The sequence below is a fragment of the Rousettus aegyptiacus genome, unplaced genomic scaffold (genome assembly GCF_014176215.1).
Source record: "Rousettus aegyptiacus isolate mRouAeg1 unplaced genomic scaffold, mRouAeg1.p scaffold_m13_p_6, whole genome shotgun sequence".
In the NCBI taxonomy this organism is placed as follows: domain Eukaryota; kingdom Metazoa; phylum Chordata; class Mammalia; order Chiroptera; family Pteropodidae; genus Rousettus; species Rousettus aegyptiacus.
In genome coordinates, this window is record NW_023416309.1 from 82,216,781 (window position 1) to 82,237,682 (window position 20,902).

Genomic DNA, 20,902 nt, shown 5'->3' on the forward strand with positions numbered 1-20,902 from the left:
ACCGGAGAAAAGAAAATGTGCAGACCGCCACGAGGAGGCGGGGCGAGGACGAGCCAGGGAGGAGCCGGAGGAGACGCAGCCGCGGGCCGTCCCTGGTGTGGCCCTGCTTCCGGAGGCAGGCCTGGTCACCATGGCAGGCCTCAACATCGGGCTGACCGTGCCCGTGTGGCTGGCCGAGGACGACCTGGGCTGCATCATTTGTCAAGGGCTGCTGGCCTGGCCCGTCACGCTGCCCTGCGGCCACAGCTTCTGTCGAAACTGCCTGAAGGGCCTGTGGGGCGCACAGCGCCTCTGGTCCTGCCCCACCTGTCGCGAGGGCGCCGCGCAGCAGCTGGACCTGCGGAAGAACACGCTGCTGCAGGACCTGGCGGACAAGTACAGCCGCGCGGTGGGCGAGCTGGAGGGCGGCCAGGGCGGGACTCCGATTCCCGCCCCCGCCCCCGCCCCCGGGCCGCAGCGCCGCACCGGTCAGCTGCGGGTAGGGTGGCGGGTCTGGTGCTCCCTTCTCTCCGAACAGCCCGCGCTGCTTGCACCGCTCTCTTCCCACGGGTCTTTCTCCCTCCCTCATCCTTTCTATTTTCACATTACTTTTCTCCATCTAAAAGTAGAACCCACTCTTTGGAAAGTTCAAAAAAGTATGAAGAAGCAGGAAAAATAATTCTCCTGAAACCTTGTCAATAATACACGTTGGTATATTTCCGGTTCTTTCAAGTCTTTTCCCTGTCGGTCTCTCTGTCTCTCTGGAATTTTTTTATTGTGGTAATATATATGTAACATGAACTTTGCTGTGTTAAGCATTTTTAAGTGGACATTTTAGTGGCTTTAGTTAGATTCGCAGTGTTGGACAACCATCACTAGTTTCTATTTCCTGAACTTTTTCATCACCACAAAGAGAAACTCTATAACCCAGTAAGTAATTCCCAAACTTGCAGCCCCTGGCAACCTCTAATCTTTTTGTCTCTATGAATTTACCTGCTCAAGATATTTCATATAAGTGAAATCATAATATTTGTCCCTTTGTGTCTGGCTTCTTTAACTTACCATGTTTTCAAGGTTTATTCATGTTGTACCATGTATCCAAACTTCATTCCTTTTCGCGGCTGAATAATATTCCCTCCTATGTGTATACCACTTTTTTTTAAATCCATTTATACATTAATGGACATTTGGATTGTTTCCACCTTTTGATTATTGTGCATAATGTTGCAGCGAACACTGGTGTACAAGTATCCGAGTCTCTATTTTCAATTTTTTTGGTTCATTCCCTAGGAATGTATTTATTTGCGGCGTCATAGTCTAATGCCTTGTCTAACTTATTAAGGAACAGTCAAACTGTATTCCATAGCAACTACTCCATTTTCCATGCCCATCGACAAAGTAAGAAGGTTCCAATTGTCCATAGCTTTTGCTCCTGGGACTTACATCATTTATTATAAGTATGTTTCAACCATGCTGTTTTGTCCCAGACATCTGCCTGTTTGTTTGTTTCTTTGTTTGTTTATTGACATCCGCCAGTCTAGTTCAGCTTGCAGCCTTCGCGAGCCATGCCCACTGCCTTTCTGGCCTGAGTAAGGTGAGCACCTTGTGCCATCCCTTCAGGCAGCCCCCGGACAGGTTAGTACAAACATACAGGACAATTTGTGAATAAGGTCTGCTCTGCTCCTTCCAGAACCAGGACCAGGGGCCCATGCTGGGAATCTTGAATACTGGTACTGAGGTAGGGAGTGGGGCAGGGCAAATAGAAACACCACAAAGCTTTCCTGCTGCCAGGTTGCTCTTTTTTGAGTGTGTGTGTGTGTGTGTGTGTGTGTGTGTGTGTGTGTGTGTTGTGGGGTAGGATGAGAGCTCAAAACTGCCCAGTGTATCCTTTTGCTGTTCTCTGCAGTATTTTTAAACAGTTGAGATCATGTCGTATAGCCAAGTTGTGTCCTCTTTTCATTTTTTTTAATTTAATTAATAGACCGTTTTTTAGAGTAATTCTAGGTTTATAGAAAATTGAGCAGATAGTGTAGAAAGTCCCCATATAACTCTCACAATTTCCCCTATTATTAACATTACATTAGTGTGGTACATTGTTACAATTGATTAAAATTAATACATTATTATTTACTAATATCCATAGTTTCCATTAGGGTTCGCTCTTTGAGTTGTACTGTTCTATGGCTTTTGGCAAATACATGAGGTCTATTATGGTATCATACAGTTTTATTGCGCTGAAAATCCCCTGTGCTCCTCCTATTTGCACCTTCCACCCCAACCCCTGGCAACCACTGATCCTTTGGCTATATCTTTAGTTTTGCCTTTTCCAGAATGTCGTACAGTTGGAATCATTCAGTATCTAGCCTTTTCAGACAGGCTTCTTTCACTAAGTAAAATTAAGGTTTGTGGCTTGATAGCTCATTTCTTTTTATTGCTGAATAATGTTCCATTGCATAGTTGTACCACAGTTTGTTTATTCACCTTTCAATGGACATATTGGTTCCTTTTTTTTTTTTTTTGCAATTATGAATAAAACTCGTTCTCTTCTTTTAGATTATAAATATAGCATTATCCTTCAGGTCCTTAAAACTCTTGGTTGATATACTTTATAGTGACTGAATATACTTCCCACTGGCTTTTAAATTTAAATGATTGTCTTTGGATTGTAGGATATTGGATAATTTAAAACATGCCTGGAAAAGAGCTCTACTCCAAAGTTCCAGCTGCTTAAATATTTAGGAATGAGATCTGTAAATATGAGGACAGTGTTACCAGTGGTCAGCCACTTCCCTATCTAAAACAGGTTGAGCTGTCTTCCAAAACGCGTGATACATATATATATTTTTAGAATTTTTAAAATTTATTTTAATTAGTTTCAAGTATACAGTACATTGGTTAGACATCTATATAGTTTGTAAATCGGTCCCCCCAATTGCTCCCTCCCTCCCCCGACCCTCCGCCTAGCCAACGTATTCATTCTAATTGCATTCCCTATGCCGTGCTCCCCATCCCGGTGTCCGTCCATCAGCTACTGATTTGTATACTTCTTTAACCCTTCACCCCATTCTCCCAGCCCCCCAAACTCTCCTCCCCTCTGTCCATCACCAAGTTGTTCACTATATTTGTGAGTCTGTTTTTGATTAGTTTGTTCTTTTTATTCCTTAGATTCCGCATCTAAGTGAAATCATATAGCAAAACATGTGATATTTTGAGGGACGTCAAGCCTATTGAGAGATAAAAAAGGTCCCAGGTCAATTCCAGTTTTTGAGTTTCCAGCAAAATTTAAAATGTGAAAAAAGGCAAAATAAACTTATAAAAACTCTGGTTTATTTAGAGTTGAATGATGAACACCTTATATTTCTGTGACTCTATGTAGAACCCCTTTTAGAGGTGACCCGAAGTTCTCCATTGAGGTGTGTGCACAGCCTGCCTCTGATGACTGTCACCAGATCTTGAGGTTGTTGCCAGATTATGTTGGCTGTAAAACGTACGCCCACTCCCAGCCAGGCAGCTGAGCAGATAAAGCTCTTTAAGTGGAGTTGTTTGGTACGCTCTTCTGAATATACATATATATTTTTTTTTTAACGTGAAGGATGTCAACAAACAAAAAGAGCTTGCACTTATACATAACTTTTAAGTCTCCAAGATCCTTTCACGGTGAATAGTTAGGTAGATCCTTTTTATTATGGAAGAGAAGAGGGGATAGTCACTTTCGTTTTTGAAAGGAGAGATGAGGACACAAGATGAGCCAGAGGCAAGAGCCAGAGCTTAAACCTGAACCAAATGCCTTCTACTGCACCACTCACTTTATCAGCTGCCACCTACCCTGCCGAATCTCCAGGCTCTCACCCTATTTCTTCTCTGACTTGTGCTGTTCAAAATGACCCCTAGGCTTCCCTTCACACTTTACTCCCATCTCCCCTGCCCCCATCCCATAGATGGACTCTGGTTTCCTGTTATGGCCACTGGACAATCAGTAAGGGAAATGGGCATCCAAAGGGTCTGCCTCCTTGTCCTCTGAATGTTTTTGTCACTTCCTTGCTTTTACCTTTATCCAATCTTCATTCTCTGTTTAGAGCTGATTCCTGGGTCCAGCTTTGTGTTCTGTTTTGCTCTTTTAAAGGCGGTGGCATCGAAGAGCATCACAGGAGTTGGTCACGAGCTGGCAGAGCTGGTGGAACAACTTGTAGACATTGTCAGGAGACTTCAGAGTCAGAGACACCTCCCAGAATCTGGACCAGACAATAAAATGAACACCCTGGGCATGGTAGGCTCAGCTGGGAGACGAAAGGATGTGGCAGGGAGCGGGGCTAGGGAACACCTTCCAACTGGAGCAACATGGATATGTTTACAGTTGAAGGATGCAATGTTTCAATTTTTTTACCATTCTCTTTACTACCAAAGAGGGATGACTAGAAGTTTGGAATTCTTTAGGTGAGGCAGGAGAGCTTCAAGCAGCCCAGGTCCTATTCTTATCACTCTACCTAACCAGCTCTAAGATCACCAATGGCCTCTATCTAAATCCTGCAGACATTCTAGTACTCATCTTCATTGACCTTCCATCATGCTTTGACACAGTTGACAACATCTTCATTCTTGAAGCTTTCTTTTCCCTCAGCTTCTGCAACACAAGCCTTCCAGCCTTCCCCTATTTCTCTTTGGCTGTTCCTTCTCAGTCTGTTAATTCTCCTCTGCTCAGTAATGAAATGCCTCGAGGCTGAGTTGTAGGTCACTTTATCTTTCCCTCACCCAAGGCTTTAGTTAGCACAGACACAGCTCCAGCCTGGCCCCTTCTCTGAGATCTAGTCTGGTATCTTATATTTTCCTCTTGGTATCTCAAAGGCACATCACACTTAACATGTCCCATACTGTTCCTCCTGTGGGATTCCCCCTCTGACTGGTGCTGTTATCCTTCCAAGGGCATAAGCTTGAAGGCTGGGAATCATGTCACCTTTTCCTTTACCTGCCAAAACATCTCTCAGATCTATTCACTACTCTTGAGCTCCTTTGAGACTTCTCTAATCCATGCCTATGATCATTTCTTGCTACAAATAGCTTCCTAATCGCTCCTCCCTCTAGTCTGCTCTCTTTGTGGTCTTCAGAGTAACCCTCTCAAACACAAATCTGATCATGTAACTCATCTGCTTAAAACACTCCAGTGACACCTGTTTGTGTGCGATTAAGACCCAAATCCTCACAGAACCAAGGTCCTGCGGGATCCCATCCCTGTCTGCCTCTCCCATCTCATTTCCCCAAACTCTTTCTGGTTCTTCAAGCACCAACCATACTGGCCCACACTGGTCCATCCAGCATGTCACACTTTTTCCCACCACAGGGTTCACTCCATGGAATGTTCTTCTTTTCCCCTGTCACCTAGGTAATGACTACTCATTACTCCAGACTCCAGCTAGATCACCACTTTCTTGGAGAAACTTTCACTGATTTCCTCAAACAAGTCAAATTCTCCTATTAGAGACTCGTGATTCCATGTACTTTTTATATGTAGCGGTTATCCCAGTTGCAACTTGATAGATAATGATTGCTGCCATAATTTATTAATGTCTGTCTTCCCTCTTCCCTGCACTGGACTCTGAGCTTCATAAGGGTAGAGACCTTGATTGCTTTTGTTCTTTTGTTCACCCTTGTGTCCCCAGGCCTAGTGCTTGACACTAGTAAGTGCTCAAGAAATGCTCATTGACTGAGTGAATAGGTAGGAAGGAGTTCAGGGATGGAGGGTGAGGGTGGAAAGTCTGAGAGTCTGACATTCACTAGTATAATGACCTTGGGCAAATCATTTCATCTTTCTGAGTCTCTGGTTTCTATTAGTAAAACAGGAATAATGAGGCCTGCCGCCTCATTAGTTTGATATGGGGATTAAAAGGGATCTTGTATGAAAGGTGATTAAGCAATGTGAAAATGTAGGACAATAAAATTAACTATGGCAATTTAGTTAACCTTGATGAACTTTGGCTTCTATTACAAAATGGAGATAATAAACCTGCCTTGAAAGGTTGTTATGCAAATTAAAAGTGAGCAGTGGAAAGCACTCCGTAAGTGGTGCCTACTACCCTCATCATTGGTGAAAAGAACGGGGAAATGGATTATGCAAAGTTAGGAAGCAAAGTCAGGTGCCAAAAGTGAGAGAGTGGGAAGGTGACAGCAGATGAGAGGCTGTGTTGAGGACAGTAGGTCCTGTGTTGGAGGCCCCAGAGAGCAGGCCCTGGATGCAAGCAACATGTTCACGTTAGCTTTCACAATAAATATGACGTAATGATATTATCAGTTTGGGGAAGATTATTCTGGCCTTTGTGGCTTACGTCAGTAATTATCAGTATTATTTATTCTGTGAAGGCCCTGTAACATGGGCCTAAAAACTTTTAACTTTTTAAAATATTACCTAAGAAATTCACATTTATTGTACAAAATACTAGAAAACACATATGCAGTTTAATGAAAATCATCCAAAATGTACCACTCAGAAATAACCACTCTTTAATATTTTTGCTGCACTATGTATTATTCAAGGTTATTTTCAAGGCATGTTATTTTGGGGGCCTATGTTTTTCAAAACCAGTTAGGACATAAGTGGAAAATTATAGCTGGATGGCAGAAGTGGAATATACCATTAGATGCATCCCAGAGACTTGTTTGCTTTATCTGTCTGTCTATCTATCTATCTATCTATCTATCTATCTATCTATCTATCTATCTATCATCTATCTATTTAATGATTCATCGGCAGGCTTTTTCTGATGGGATGGACCTTTCCTCGGCTTCTCCAAAGCAAGGAACTTCCAACACGCCTCAGGGAAAAATAAGAGACATTCTGCATGACCTAGAAGAAATCCAGGAAAAATTACGAGAAAACTTCACAGAGAAAGAGCCCCTTGAAGAAAAAAGGCAGGGTGAGTCGATTTCATTTAATAGAGGAAGATTAAACATGGAAGTTGGAGGGAAATGGCAAAATGCTCTGCAACTTTATTTTTTGGGGACATGGTCCCAGGGCCCAGCTGCATTATCTCTGTGGTGGTGTAAATGATGAAGACATGATCTACAGTGTGTTCGTGGCTAGCAATACTTTTGGATATGACTGGAGATGTGATGTAACACAGGTCCTGGATGAGATAGAAACTCATTTTCTAAGACTGTAAATATAGAACCTGGACCTGATTGTGCTAGCTTACCACTCATCAGTGTTATATGAGAAGATTCAGAAACAGGCTGCTTTTCATTTTCAACTAGTAAATGTCTTTATTAACAAAACATGCGACTTTAAATAGTTCTTGATATGTTCTGTTAGAATATAATCTTTGGAGCATTTGTTAATGGTAAACAGTAACAACCTAGAAAGAACCTTTCTGTCCTGCCTTTGTAGGTTTTCTGTTGTTCCCCTGGTCATGATTGAAAAACAGTGAACCCCTGTCCTGCACACAGCAGCTCTGGGCAACCTCAGCCCCGCTTCCTACCCTGGCCGCTGCCAGCTTTATATACTAGAGGGACATATCTCTTAAAGCGATTTTCTCTTTAAATGATCTTGCTCTGCTTAAGAAGTCATCCCATATTTAAGTGGAGAAACATAATTCCTTGGAAAAGTTTCTTGAGGAAACCAATTTAAACGTAGTTTTTCAGTTCCAAAAATTATCTGAGAAATAAGTACCCTCTTGGCTCCTGTGTGCTCCTAAATTTAGGTTGAGTTCTTTAGCGATTTTATTTATACAAATTTAAAATTAATTTTAAAATTCAACTTATAATTTTTAACTTAATCTTTAGCCAATCATCTGTTGATGGGCATTTAGGTTGCTTCCATGTCTTGGCTGTTGTAAATTATGCTGCCATTTCAATTAACCACTTTCATTAGTTTATTGAATGTCCATTCAGAATTCATTTTTGCAAATGCAAGCAAATATGAATTTATATTCTTATCCCCCCTAATCGTTTTAACTCAAAAGGTAGCATAATAGATACATTGTTTGGATTTTGCTTTTCTTCTTTACTTAATATATCTTGATACATTTATGACTCAGAACCTTCAGCATTTTCTTTTATAGCTGCATAATATTCTAGTTTATGATCGTGAAACATTTATTTACCCAGTCCTCTACTGATGGATGCATGATTACTTCCAATTGCTTACAAATAATATTGATGTTAATAACTATACATATTTTATATGGGTACAGATACAGTTATAGGTTAAATTGCCAGTAAGGGTTGTGGAATCATAGGGTAAAATCATTTGTAATTTTGATATACATTGCTAAATTGCCCTCTAGTTAGGTTATACCAGTCTGCACTCTCAAGGAAGAAATGTGTATCCCCATACCCTGCCAACTGAGTATGTTGTCAAACTTTTATAATTTTTTTTTTTTACAATCTGTGGTGGGTTAAAAAAAGTAATGTATGAGTGTGCCATACTTTTAATTTGCACTTCTCTATTAATTGTGTATATATCTAGTGTCTTTTAAAAATTGACTTTTAGGAACTCTTTATAAATTAGGAAGAAAACCTTTTGTCTGTGATATGAATTGCAAATTTTGTTCTCCAATTTGTCATTTATCTTTTGAGTTTGTTTAGCATAGATTTTAGAATGCCATATAGTCATTCTTCTATTTTCAAGTAGTAAATTTCACCAGTCTTTTCTTTTATGGCTTTTAGATTGTAAGTTTTACTTAGAAAACATTACCACCCCAAGTTTAGAAAGGAATTTTCCTGTGTGTGTCTGTGTGTGTTTGTAGTTTATATTTTATATTTAAATCTTTGGTTTCACATTTTACAATGAAATCTTTCACACATTTGAAGTATATCCTGGCATATAGACTAGTGAATTTTAAATAATATTTACATAACACCACTTTATATTTAATGATGTTGGTCTAGTTGAAATGTTGCTTCTGGAGAAACATGATTTCTTAGGAAAAAATGATAAATTTCTAAGATTATTTGAGTATGTATTTAAAAGTTTTTAAAAATTTTATCTTAATATTGGTTTCAAGAATATAGTACATTGGTTAGACATTTATATAGTTTATAAAACGATCCCCCTAATTGTTCTTTCTCTCCACCTGGTCATTACATTAAAGCCAACTGCATTTCCTATGCCGTGCTCCCCATCCCCATGTCCATCTATCAACTACTAACTAGTACTTCTTTAATCCTTCTCCCATTTTCCCAGCCCCCCAACCCCTCTCCCCTCTAGCCATCACCAGATTGTCCTCTGAATTTATGAGTTTGTTTTTGATTAGTTTGTTCTTTTTGTTCCTTAGATTCCACATATAAGTGAAATTATATGGTATTTATCTTTCTCTGTCTGACTTATTTCACTCTGCATAATAACCATCTATGTTGTTGCGAATGGTCTGATTTCATTTTTTTAATGAATAATATTCCATTGTATATATGAACTATAACTTCTTTATCTAATCATCTGTTAATGCGCATTTAGGTTCTTCCACATCTTGGCTGTTGTAAATTATGCTGCCATGAACATAGGGGTGCATAGATCTTTATGAATTATTGTTTTGGTTTTCTTTGAATAAATATCTAGAAGTACAATTGCTGGGTCAAAAGGTATGTTGATTTTTTTAATTTTTTGAGAAACTTCCAGACTGTTTTCCATAGTGGCTGTACCAATTTGCAGTCTTACCAACAGAGTATGAGAGTTCCTTTTCTCCACATCCTCGACAATACTTGTTCTTTGATTTATTGATGATAGCTATTCTGACAGGTGTGAGGAGAGATCTCATTGTGGTTTTAATTTTCATTTCTCGGATGATTAGTGACCATTAGCATCTTTTCATATGTCTTTTGGCCATCTGTATTTCCTCTTTGGAGAAATATCTGTTCTGGTCTTCTGCCCATTTTTAAATTGGATTGTTTTTCTGTTGTTGAGTTGTATGAATTCTTTATATATTTTGAATATTAACCTATTATCAAATATTTCATAAGCCAATATCTTCTCCCATTCAGTTGGTTTTTGATTTGTTGATGGTTTTCTTTGCTGTACAAAAACTTTTTAATTTGACGTGTCCATTTGTTTAATTTTTCTTTTGTTTCCCTTGCCTGATGAGATATATTCGAAAAGAAATTACTGTTAGCAATATCAGAAAGTTTACTGCCTATGTTTTCTTCAAGAAATTTTATGGTTTCGGGTCTTACATTTAAATCTTTAATCCATTTTGAGTCTATTCTTGTATATGGTGTAAGAAGGTTGTCCAGTTTCTTTTTTTTTTTTTTGCCTGTATCTGTCCAATTTTCCCAGCACCATTTATCGAAGAGACTGTCTTTACCTCATTGTATATTCTTGCCTCCTTCGTCATATATTGAGTGTATTGGTGTGAATTTATTTCTAGGCTCTCTATTCTATTCCATTGACCAATGTATCTGTTTTTATGCCAGTACCATGCTGTTCTGATTATTGTAGAACTGTAGTAGTGTTTGATAACAGGGGATGTGATACCTCTAAATTTATTCTTCTTTCTCAAGATTGCTGTGGCTGTACGGGATCTTTTATGTTTTCATATAAATTTCAGGATTATTTGTTCTAGCTCTCTGAAAAGTGCCATTGGTATTTTGATAGGGATTGCACTGAATCTATGGATTGCTTTGGATAGTATGGCCATTTTAATGATGTTGGTTCTTCCTACCCATGAGCATGATATATGCTTCCATTAATTTGTATCGTCTTCAATATTTTTTTTCAATGACATAATTTACTGAGAATAGGTCTTTCACCTCCTTAGTTAAATTGATTCCCAGGTATTTTATTGTTTCCAATGTAATTGTAAATGGGATTGTTTTCTTAATTTCTCTTTCTGAGAAATTGTTGGTGTATAAAAATGCCACTGATTTCTGAATATTAATTCTGTATCCTGCTACTTCACTGAATTCATTGATCAGTTCTAACAGTTTTTTGGTGGAATCTTTAGGGTTCTCTATATATAGTATCATGTCTCAGCATATAACAAGCGTTTTACTTCTTCCTTCCCAATTTGGATACTTTTTATTTCTCTTCCTTGTCTTATTGCTGTGGCTAAGACTTCCAATGCAATGTTGAAGAGGAGCAGTGAAAGTGGGCATCCTTGTCTTGTTCCTGATCTTAAGGAAAACACTTTTAGCCTTTCCCCATTAAGTATGATGTTTGCTGTAGGTTTGTCATACATAGCCTTTATTATATTGAGGTATGTTCCCTCTATTCCCACTTTGCTGACAATTTTTATCATAAATGGATGCTGGATTTTATCGAATGTTTTTTCTGCATCTGTTGATATGATCATACGGTTTTCATCTTTTGATTTGTTAATGTGGTATATCATATTAATTGATTCGTGGATATCGTACTAACCTTGCATCCCAGGAATAAATCCACGTCGATCATGGTGTATATTTTTAATGTATTGCTGAATTCAGTTTGCTAATATTTTGTTGAGAATTTTTGCATCAATGTTCATAAGAGATATCAGACTATATATAGTTTCCTTTTTTGGTATTATCTTCGTCTTGTTTTGGAATCCAGGTAATGGTGGCCTCATAAAAGGAGTTAGGGAGTCTTTCCTCTTCTTGAATTTTTTTGGAATAATTCGAGATTAGGTGTTAATTTTTCTTCGATTGTTTGGTAAAATTTGCCTATGAAGTCATCTATCTGGTTCAGGACTTTTGTTTATGGGGAGGTTTTTGACTACTGATTTGATTTCATTTGTGGTAATTGGTCGGTTCAGATTTTGTGTTTCTTCCTGACTCGCTCTTGGGAAATTGTATGTTTCTGGGAATGTGTCCATTTCTTCGAGCTCTCCAATTTGTTGGCATATAATTGCTTATAGTATTTTCTTATGATCCTTTGTATTTCTGTGGAGTCCATTGTTATTTCTCCTCTTTCATTTCTGATTTTATTTATTTGAGTCTTCTTTTTTCCTTGATGAATCTGGTTAAGGGTTTGTCAATTTTGTTTATCCTTTCAGAGAACCAGCTCTTGGTTTCATTAATCTTTTGTATTGTTTTCTAAACTATTTTGTTTATTTCCATTCTGATCTTTATTATTTCTTGCCTTTTATTCACTTTGGGCTTTGTTTGCTATTCTTTTTCTAGTTCTTTTAAGTGTAAGGTTAGATTGTTTATTTGAGCTTTTTCTTGTTTCTTGAGGTAGGCCTGTATTACAACAAATTTCCCTCTTCAGTCTGCTTTCTCTGTGCACCACGGATTTTGAGTTGTTGTGTTTTCATTCTTATTTGTCTTTAGATATCTTTTGATTTCTTCTTTGATCTCATTGATAACCCACTCATTGTTTAGTAGCATGTTATTTAGCCTCCATGTGTTTGTGTATTTTCCAGTTTTTTTTTTAATAGCTGATTTCTAGTTTCATACTATTGTGATTGGAGAAGAGGATTGATAGGATTTTAATCTTCTTAAATTTATTGAGACTTGTTTTGTGTTCTAACATGTGGTCTATCCTGGAAAATGTTCCTTGTGCACTTGAGAAGAAAGTATATTTTGCTACTTTGGGGTAAAATGCCCTGAAAATATCTATTAAATCCATCTGTTCTAGTGTGTCTTTTAGGCCCATTGTTTTTTTGTTGATTTTTTGTCTGGAAGATCTGTCCATTGGTGTCAATGGAGTGTTAAAGCCTCCTACTATAAATGTATTACTGTGGATCTCTCCTTTTATATCAGTCAATAATTGCTTTATGTATGTAGGTGCTCCTATGTTGGGTGCATATATGTGTACTAGGGTTATGTTCTCTTGATTTATTGATCCCTTTATCATTATGTAATGCCTATCCTTGTCTCTTATAGATTTTGTTTTAAAGTCTATTTTATCTGATGTAAGTATTGCTACCCCGGCTTTTTTTTTCATTTTCATTTGCGTGAAATATCTTTTTCCATCCCTTTACTTTCAGTCTGTGTCTGAAGTGGGTCTCTTGTAGATAGCGTATGCATGGGTCTTGTTTTCTTATCTATTTGGTTACCCTGTGTCTTTTGATTGGAGCATTTAATCCTCTTACATTTGAAGTGATTACTGATAGGTACATACTTACTGCCATTTTATTATTCTTATTAGTTTTTTTCTTTTATCTTTTTTACCCCTTCTTTTTTCACAGAAGTCCCTTTAACATTTCTTGTTATTCTGGCTTGTTGGTGATGAACTCCTTAAGCTTTTTCCTGCTTGGGATGCTCTTTATCTCCCTTTCCATTTTTATCGAAAGCCTTGCTAGGTAGAGTATTCATGGTTGTAGATTCTTGTTTTTCATAACTTTGGGTATTTCTTGCCAGTCCCTTCTGGCCTACAAAGTTTCCATTGAAAAGTCAGCAGACATTCTTATGGGGATATCCTTGTAAGTAACTAGCTGCCTTTCTCTTGCTGCTTTTAAGATTCTCTCTTTGTTTTTGACCTTTGGCATTTTAATTATGATATATCTTGGTGTAAGTCTGTTTGAATTCCTCTTGTTTGGGATTCTGTGCTTCCTAAACTTGTATGTCTAATTCCTTTGCCAGGTTAGGGAAGTTTTCTGTCATTATTTCTTCAAATACATTCTCAATCCCTTGCTCTGTCTCTTCTCCTTCAGTTACTCCTATGATGTGGATATTGTTATGCTTCATATTGTCCTAGAGGTCTCTTAAACTATCCTCGTTCTTAATTCTTTTTTCTTCTTGTTGTTCTGATTGGGTGTATTCTGCTACCAAGTCTTCCAGCTTGCTGATTCGATCTTCTGCTTTGTCCAATCTACTGTTGAATCCTTCTAGTGTATTCTTCACTTCAGTTATTCTTCATTTTTGTCTGATTCTTTTCTATGGTTTCTATGACCTTTTTTATGCTTACTCTCTCTTTGTTGAAGTTCCCATTTTCCCCAGCTAAGTTCATTGAGCATCCTTATAATTGTTATTTTGAACTCTGTTTCTGGTAGGTTGCTTGCCTCCATTTCATTTAGCTTGCTTTCTGGAGTTTTCTCCTGTTGTTTCATTTGTGGCATGTTTCTTCGTTTTCTCATTGTAGTAGCCTCTCTGTATTCATTTCTATGTGTTAAGAATATTTGTCTTGTCTCTCAGCCTTGGCCAGATGGCCTGATGTGGAAGATGTCCTGTGTGGCCCAGTGGCGCACTCTCCCTGATGCCTTGTGCTGGGGACTCTGGACGTGACCTTTGTGTGGGTTGTGTGTGATCTTCTGTTGTCACTAAGCCTTTATTGGTGTCAGTACATCAGTGGATGGTATTAACACTCAGGCTGACTAACTGTGGGAACTCGCCGCGCCCACAGGATTAGAGTTGTTGTGTGTAGGCTGACTCCACTGAGTGGGATTTGCCCTAGCAGGCTTGTATGTACTGCTTACGGTACTAGTCAGGAGTTTCTCTGTTGTGGTTTAGTGCCAGCTTTGGTTTTGTGGCTCCTTGGGAGAGGCTCCCCAGAAGGCTAAGGTCAGCTGCTGCCTTTGATTGCTCAGGGATACCTGGTGGGAGCTACAAAGTGATCCGCAGATGGTTGTTGCCTATGCTGGATCTGTAGGTAAGTGGAAAAGACAGTGTTATGGGCAGCAGCTCAGTTATCCCCCATCCTTGACCTAGGGCAGTTTAGCAGAGGGACCAGGGCTCCTCAAGGCCTGACATTGCTTGTCAGTTGCTCGTAAGTCTCTGAAACTGAAAGAGCCTCTGAGTGATATGTGTGTTAGGTGGTGCAGGGACCCTGAGAGTCTCCTGGATCTAGTGAGTAAATTTCCCCCTGCCACTGCAGTGTCAGTTTACATGCCAGCTCTGTCTTGGTGACTCCCTGTACAAGTTTCCAATTGTAGTAAGATCAGCTGCTGCCCACCTTGGGCCTGCAAACACTCAAGCTCTGTTTAGGAATTACCGAAGCTTGTGGGCATGAGTTTGTGGCCCACCACTGAATGCTTCTCCCGGATTAACGGGTTTTGCGTGGGCTGCATGAACTGAGTGCTGTTGTTTGCTGTTGAGTTTGTGACCCAAGGAAAGCACAGGATGGGACTGGGTTACTTGGGAGCAGACTTACCACAGGTAATTTGTGGGTTAGGTGGGGTGTTGTCTCATTGAGGTATAGGGCCGTCAGGCCTACACAGCACCAGATTCGCTGCCAACTCTGGAACTGCAGGATCCCACTAAAGTCAGATATCACTGCGTGACCTACTGTCATCTGTGATGGGCCCACCAAACCCCTGAGATCTGCTCAAGAGACACTGTATCTCATGCTGGCAGCAGTAATCTTCCCGTCACTGTACTCCCTGAACTTTGCTCACTTTGCTGGCTGAGTTTTGTTGACTGTGCAGAATGCACCACCCCAGGGCAGGGGCAGCTAGCTGCCTATCAATGTGTGGTGGGCACTTTGTATATTGGATAGGGCAGGAGCTCAGGGAGTCAAGGGCTATCAGACCAGTAGTCTCAGTTTTCTGTAATTTCTGTGTCTGCACATTCCCACAGTCACAGATCCCAGGGAGACAGGCTGCTGTCTGGGGCAGTCCAACGGACCCCTGCCATCCCTTGAAGAGATATTGCAACTCATACAGGCAGCAGTGGTCTGCCCGCAACTGTTTTTTCCTGAAACGTGCTCACGGCACTAGCCAAAGTCTGTTGCCTGCATAGAATGCACAACCCCAGAAAAAACAGAGCAGGGGAGGCTGCCTATCAATGGGCTGCAGGCACTTTGTGGCTGGGGTAAAGCAGGATCTAAGTGAGACAAAGGGCAGGCAGGCCAATACAGCCTCAGTTTTGCTGCACCTTCTGTGCCTGGGAGTTCCCACTGTAGTCCCAGTGAGACCAGCTGCCATCTGGGGCGGTCCCACAGACTCCTGCTATACCCCCATGTGATACTGCAACTCTTGCAGGCAACAGAGGTCTGCCGGTAACTGATTTTCCCCTGCAGTGCCCACTCTGTACTAGACAAAGTTTGTTGCCTGTGTAGATCGTGAGGGTGGCAGGAGATTGGCAGGGGCAGGGCCTTGGTGGTTGACTGTCAATGGGATGCCTGGGGCAATTTGTGGGTTGAACAGGGCTGGGTCTCAGGGAGACAATGACCATCAGAGCAATACGGCCTCATTCTTGCTGCAACTTCAGTAGTTCACGCGTTCCCACAAAAGTCACAGATCACAGCAAGACCAGCTACTGTCTAGGACTGGCCCACAGATCCTTGAGATCCGCCCAAGTTCATGTTGGCAGCAGTAATCTGCCTGAAACTATCTCCGAAATGCATGCTCATAGCCCTGGCTACCAACTGCCAATGTTTGGCCCTGAATCTGTGCATGCGTGGCAGCCACCCAGCAACAAAAGCCCCAGGCAATCTGCAGTTTGAGTAGGGAGGGCTGATTTCCTCAGACCTGCACTTCCCAATGGCCCTGTGGGAGGGGCCTGCACTGGCAAGCTAGTGTCATCTGTAGATTGCCTGGTAGGGGGGCCCCGACTAAGGCACAATGGTGGCTGCTCGTCCAGTCCTTGTTCTAGTGCCAGGAAATGCACCCTTTCCCTGTGTGAATCTTGCATGAGCCTCTGAGCCACCACCAGTGCCCTGGGAGAGTGTCCACAGGTGAGAGAGCCTGTGCGTGGGCCCTTCACAGGGGCGTCTAGGGTTTCATTCTCCTTCCGTCTCAGCCAGATGCCAGAATCTCCTCTGGTTTTTACAGTCAGAAGTTTTGGAAACTCCTCTTCCCTGGGCTGGGGAGCCCCTGATTAAAGCCAGGAACCCCTCCTCCTTCAGGGACGCCTCTGCAGCCTTGCTCTACCACCCAGTGATCCTCCACAACCTGTAGGTGCAGGTCCAACCTGATTAGTGACTTTGCCTCTCCTACCAGCTTCGATGTGGCTCCTTATTTATATTTATCTGATTATGTGTTATGATCAGCTGGACTTCAGGTGCTTCTCCACACTGATTATTTTATAATTTGGTTGTAATTTCACTGCAGACCTGGGAAAAGGTGAACCCTGCTTTTACCTAGCCCGCCATCTTCCTCTCAATTCCCCAGAGGTTTTTATTTTTAATTGTGGTAAACTATACACAACATAAAGTTCACCATCTTAACCATTTTTCAGTAGTGTTAAGTACATTCACATTGTGCAACCAAGCTCCAGCACTTTTTAATTTTGCAAAACTGAATCTCTATATCTTTTAAACAGTAACTCCTCTTCTCCCTTCCCCCCCAGGCCTTAGCAACTACCATTCCACTTCCAGTTTCTGAGTTTGATCTAGATACCGTATATAAGTGGAATCATACAGTTATTGTCTTTGTGTGACTGGCTTATTTCACTTAGCATAATGTTCTTAAGGGTCATCCATGTTATAGCATATGTCAGAATTTTCTTCCTTTTTAAGGCTGAATAATATTCTTTTGTATGTAATACCACATTTTGTTTGCCCATTTAACCATTGATGGACACTCGCATTCCTTCCACCTCTTGGCTACTGTGAATAATGCTGCTATGAACATGGGAGTACAAATATCTCTTCAAGATCTTGCTTTCAATTTTTTTGAATGTATGCCCCAAAATGGAATTGCTACATCATACCTTAATTCTGTTTTTATTTTTTTGAAGAATTAAGTATATATTTTCAATATTTTTAAAAATTTAACTTATAAAATTTAAGTATGCATTAGCAGGTAGAATGTAGTTCTTTCTCTGTGGTTATGTTGTTTTTGATTGTTTAGATCAGTCCAGAACATTTTTACAACAAAGAATCTGCAAATATCACTGTTTCCCGAAACATCATTCCCTAAAGTTTTCACATGATTGTTTTTAAGACAAGGGGTCAGTTGTTCTTCAAGTCAGCGCTTTAATAGCTGCCAAGCAATTTGACTGCTTCATCACCATGACTTCTTTTGATCCTATGTAAGTACACCATGAGCTGCTGTGGAAACCACCTTCTGTGCAGGATAATTCTACTTAAACAGAATAGTGCTATAAGAGATGTGTTCCTGACAATATTTTATATTCCCAAGGGACCCTGGCTACTTAAAAAAAACAAAAACTAAAAAACATGTGGCTCATTCTTTTCTTTTAGTTGAAAAAGAAGATTCTTTAGATTCTATTGTAAAGAACTTTTTCGCTAATTAAATTTATATAACAAATATTTCTGTAAAATCAACTGCTGAATGAAGCAAACATTTTTTTTCTTTTACAAAACCTATCACAACCAGTGGGCAAACAATAGATTTTTGACCCAGAGAGATGAACATATCATGAAACTTCTATCTCTTTGATAATTAGCAGTGTTTTATTTAATAGTTACTCAGCATTTATGAATCTATATCATGTGTCATTTTTTTTTCTAAATACCTTTAAAAACCAGTCAGGTGTAGATCATTTTCCCCGCCAGTAGGAGAAAAAAACGGTGTTAACTAACAACATTTTTTAACACTATGATTAAAATTAAGTAAAAACCCTGGTATATCTCCTTAGGCACGGGAAACTAAAGAAAAAAAATAAACGAATGGGACTACATCAAATGAAAAAGTTTTTCACAGTGAGGGAGACCAACGACAAAATGAAAAGACAACATACTGAATGGGAGAAGATATCTGTCAATGATATATCCAATAAGGGATTAATATCCAAAATATATAAGGAACTCATACAACTGAACACCAAAAAAAACAAACAACCTGATCAAAACATGGGCAGAGGACCTGAATAGACATTTCTCCAATCAGGACATACAGATGGCCAATAGACATATGAAAAGATGCTCAATGTCACTAATCATCAGGGAAAGAAAGGCAAATTAAAACCATAATGAGATATCACCTCACACCTGTCAGAATGTCTATCATCAATAAATTAACAATTGTTGGCAAAATGGGAACCCTCATGCACTGTTGGTAGGATCGTAAATAGGTATAGCCACTATGGAAAATGGTATGGAGGTTCCTCAAAAAATTAAAAATAGAACTGCCTTATGACCCAGCAATTCCACTTCTGGGTATTCATCCAAAGAAATCCAAAATACTTATTCGAAAAGATGTATGCACCTGTATGTTCACTGCAGCATTATTTAAAATAGCCAAGATATGGAAGCAACCTAAATGTCTACCAATAGATGACTAGATAAAGATGTGGTACATATACACAATGGAATATTAGCTATAAAAAAAAATGAAATTTTGCCATTTGAAACAACATGAATGGACCTAGAAGGTATTATGCTAAGTAAAATAAGACAAAGACAAATACCATATGTTTTCGCTTATATGTGGAATCCAAAAAAACAAATGAACAAACAAAACAGAAACAAACTCATAGATGCAGAGAAGAAATTGATTGTTGCCGGTCAGAAGGAGGTTGGAGGGGAAGGGTGAAAAAGGTGAAGGGATTAAGGAGTATACTGTTTTCAGTTATAAAAACAGTTACAGGGATGCAAAATACAGCATAGGGAATATAGTCAATAATATTGTAATAATTTTGTATGGTGTTAGATTGGTTCTAGACTTATTGGGGTGATCACTTTGTAAGTTATATAAATGTCTAATCACTATAATGTACACCAGAAACTAATATGATAGTGCATATCAACTGTAATTGAAATTTTTTTTAATTAAAAAAAAATAATAAGTAAAAATCTTATCAGCTCAATATAAGCATAATGGTACCCACTTGAATTTTGATCCTGGCTTCTTGAAGGGCAGCTCTCTTGCTCTGTGTGACGTCACAGTCCACACTGTAGACAAGGTCTTTCATCTCTTCTTGGTTTGACTGTTAGGTTCTCTTTAGACTGCCGTCACTTCAAGATATAAATGGTGGAAGATTTCACCTTCATTGTCCACGCTCTGACTTTATTTCCTATTCTTCTACTCTAGTCATTGCAAACATACAGTAGCTTTAAGTTAACAATTAAACTTTAGTACATTGAGAGGGAAGTAGGAGGTGTCAGTAATTGAGATGAATCTCACAGTAACTCATGTTCCTCAGTTTTTATAACAGTTTAAATCATTGACATGGGATTCATGGATATTCTGGGTGTCAGGGGACTGTGATCCCCTGGAACTGTGTAAGTTAACTTATTTGATAAATATGCATCAAACATTTCCTATGCACCTGACACGGGGCTTGGTTCTTAGAGTATATAGATGAACAAGGAACCAGCAAAGACTTCATAGCTTAATGGGGAAACAGACAGTAAAAAAGTCCATAGTGAGTACATGGGGCTGTACATACTTGAGCTGGAGGCACTGCCTATCTAGTCAAGTCCTGACACTAAAAAATGTGCTGCTGATGAGGAAGACGAACCATGTGCCCCGATCACTGTGTTTAGGTACCTTCTGTTTGCCTTGTTCTGATGAGACTTTTTCCCTCTCCCAATTTTTTTGGTTCCTTAGTTAAACTCTCAAAAGCTCCATCTTCCTCCTCATGCCCACTGCTTGACCAGAGCCAGCCTGCACCCAAGCGGGTCTCCTGTTTTGCTCAATGTAAGTATGTGGTCTGCTTCATACTTGGGCTTGGTCTGCTGCAGAGGAGAGCTGTAAGAGCATGCTATTATTCATCTCCTTGCTGCCTGTCTTACCACCCCCAGACCAGGTCCCTCCACATGGAGAGCTGATTACAAAGACAAAGGGGATCGAAGATGCAAATTCCAGGCTAAGCCAGAGCTGAGAGCATTCAGAGCCCAGGCGACTTGTGGGCATCCATGCTGGGGCCACCATATATAGCCAGTGGTCCATTTCCCAACCCATTTAGGTTCTATTGCTGTCCCAGTCTGGAATAGACCTTGAGAGCATAGATGCTGGAGCCAGACTGCTTGGGTTTGACTCCCAGCTCTGCGATCACTAGCTGTGTGATCTTGGACAGTTATGTAACCTCCTGGAGCCCCTGTTCCCTCATCTGTAAGATGGAGATAATAATAGCACTTACTTCCCATGTAGGATTGTCATTAGGGTTAAATGAGTGAATGTGTATTAATGTGTGCCTAGAGTAGTAATAGTATATAAGCGTTAGCAGTTATTCA

The 20,902-nt window shown here is 39.9% G+C and overlaps 1 protein-coding gene and 1 long non-coding RNA gene across 4 annotated transcripts in view; one reads left to right on the plus strand and one right to left on the minus strand.

Moving 5' to 3' along the window:
- RNF135 (ring finger protein 135) overlaps positions 1–20,902 on the plus strand; it is a 23,497-nt gene continuing 2,595 nt past the window's right edge. The window contains exons 1-4 of one of the 3 annotated variants that reach the window (XM_036222232.1): positions 1–375; positions 4,103–4,246; positions 6,722–6,884; positions 20,277–20,366. In XM_036222232.1, the coding sequence (XP_036078125.1) occupies positions 16–375; positions 4,103–4,246; positions 6,722–6,884; positions 20,277–20,366 (757 nt within the window). In that variant the 5' untranslated portion in view covers positions 1–15. Of the gene's footprint in view, positions 479–4,102; positions 4,247–6,721; positions 6,885–20,276; positions 20,367–20,902 lie in introns of all 3 variants that reach the window. The other 2 variants (XM_016152521.2, XM_016152522.2) reach the window with 2 other exon arrangements.
- Positions 19,480–20,902, minus strand: part of LOC107514635 — a 14,943-nt gene continuing 13,520 nt past the window's right edge. Inside the window, exon 4 of the long non-coding RNA XR_001597837.2 lies at positions 19,480–19,681. This is a non-coding gene — a long non-coding RNA (uncharacterized LOC107514635). The remainder of the gene's footprint in view (positions 19,682–20,902) is intronic.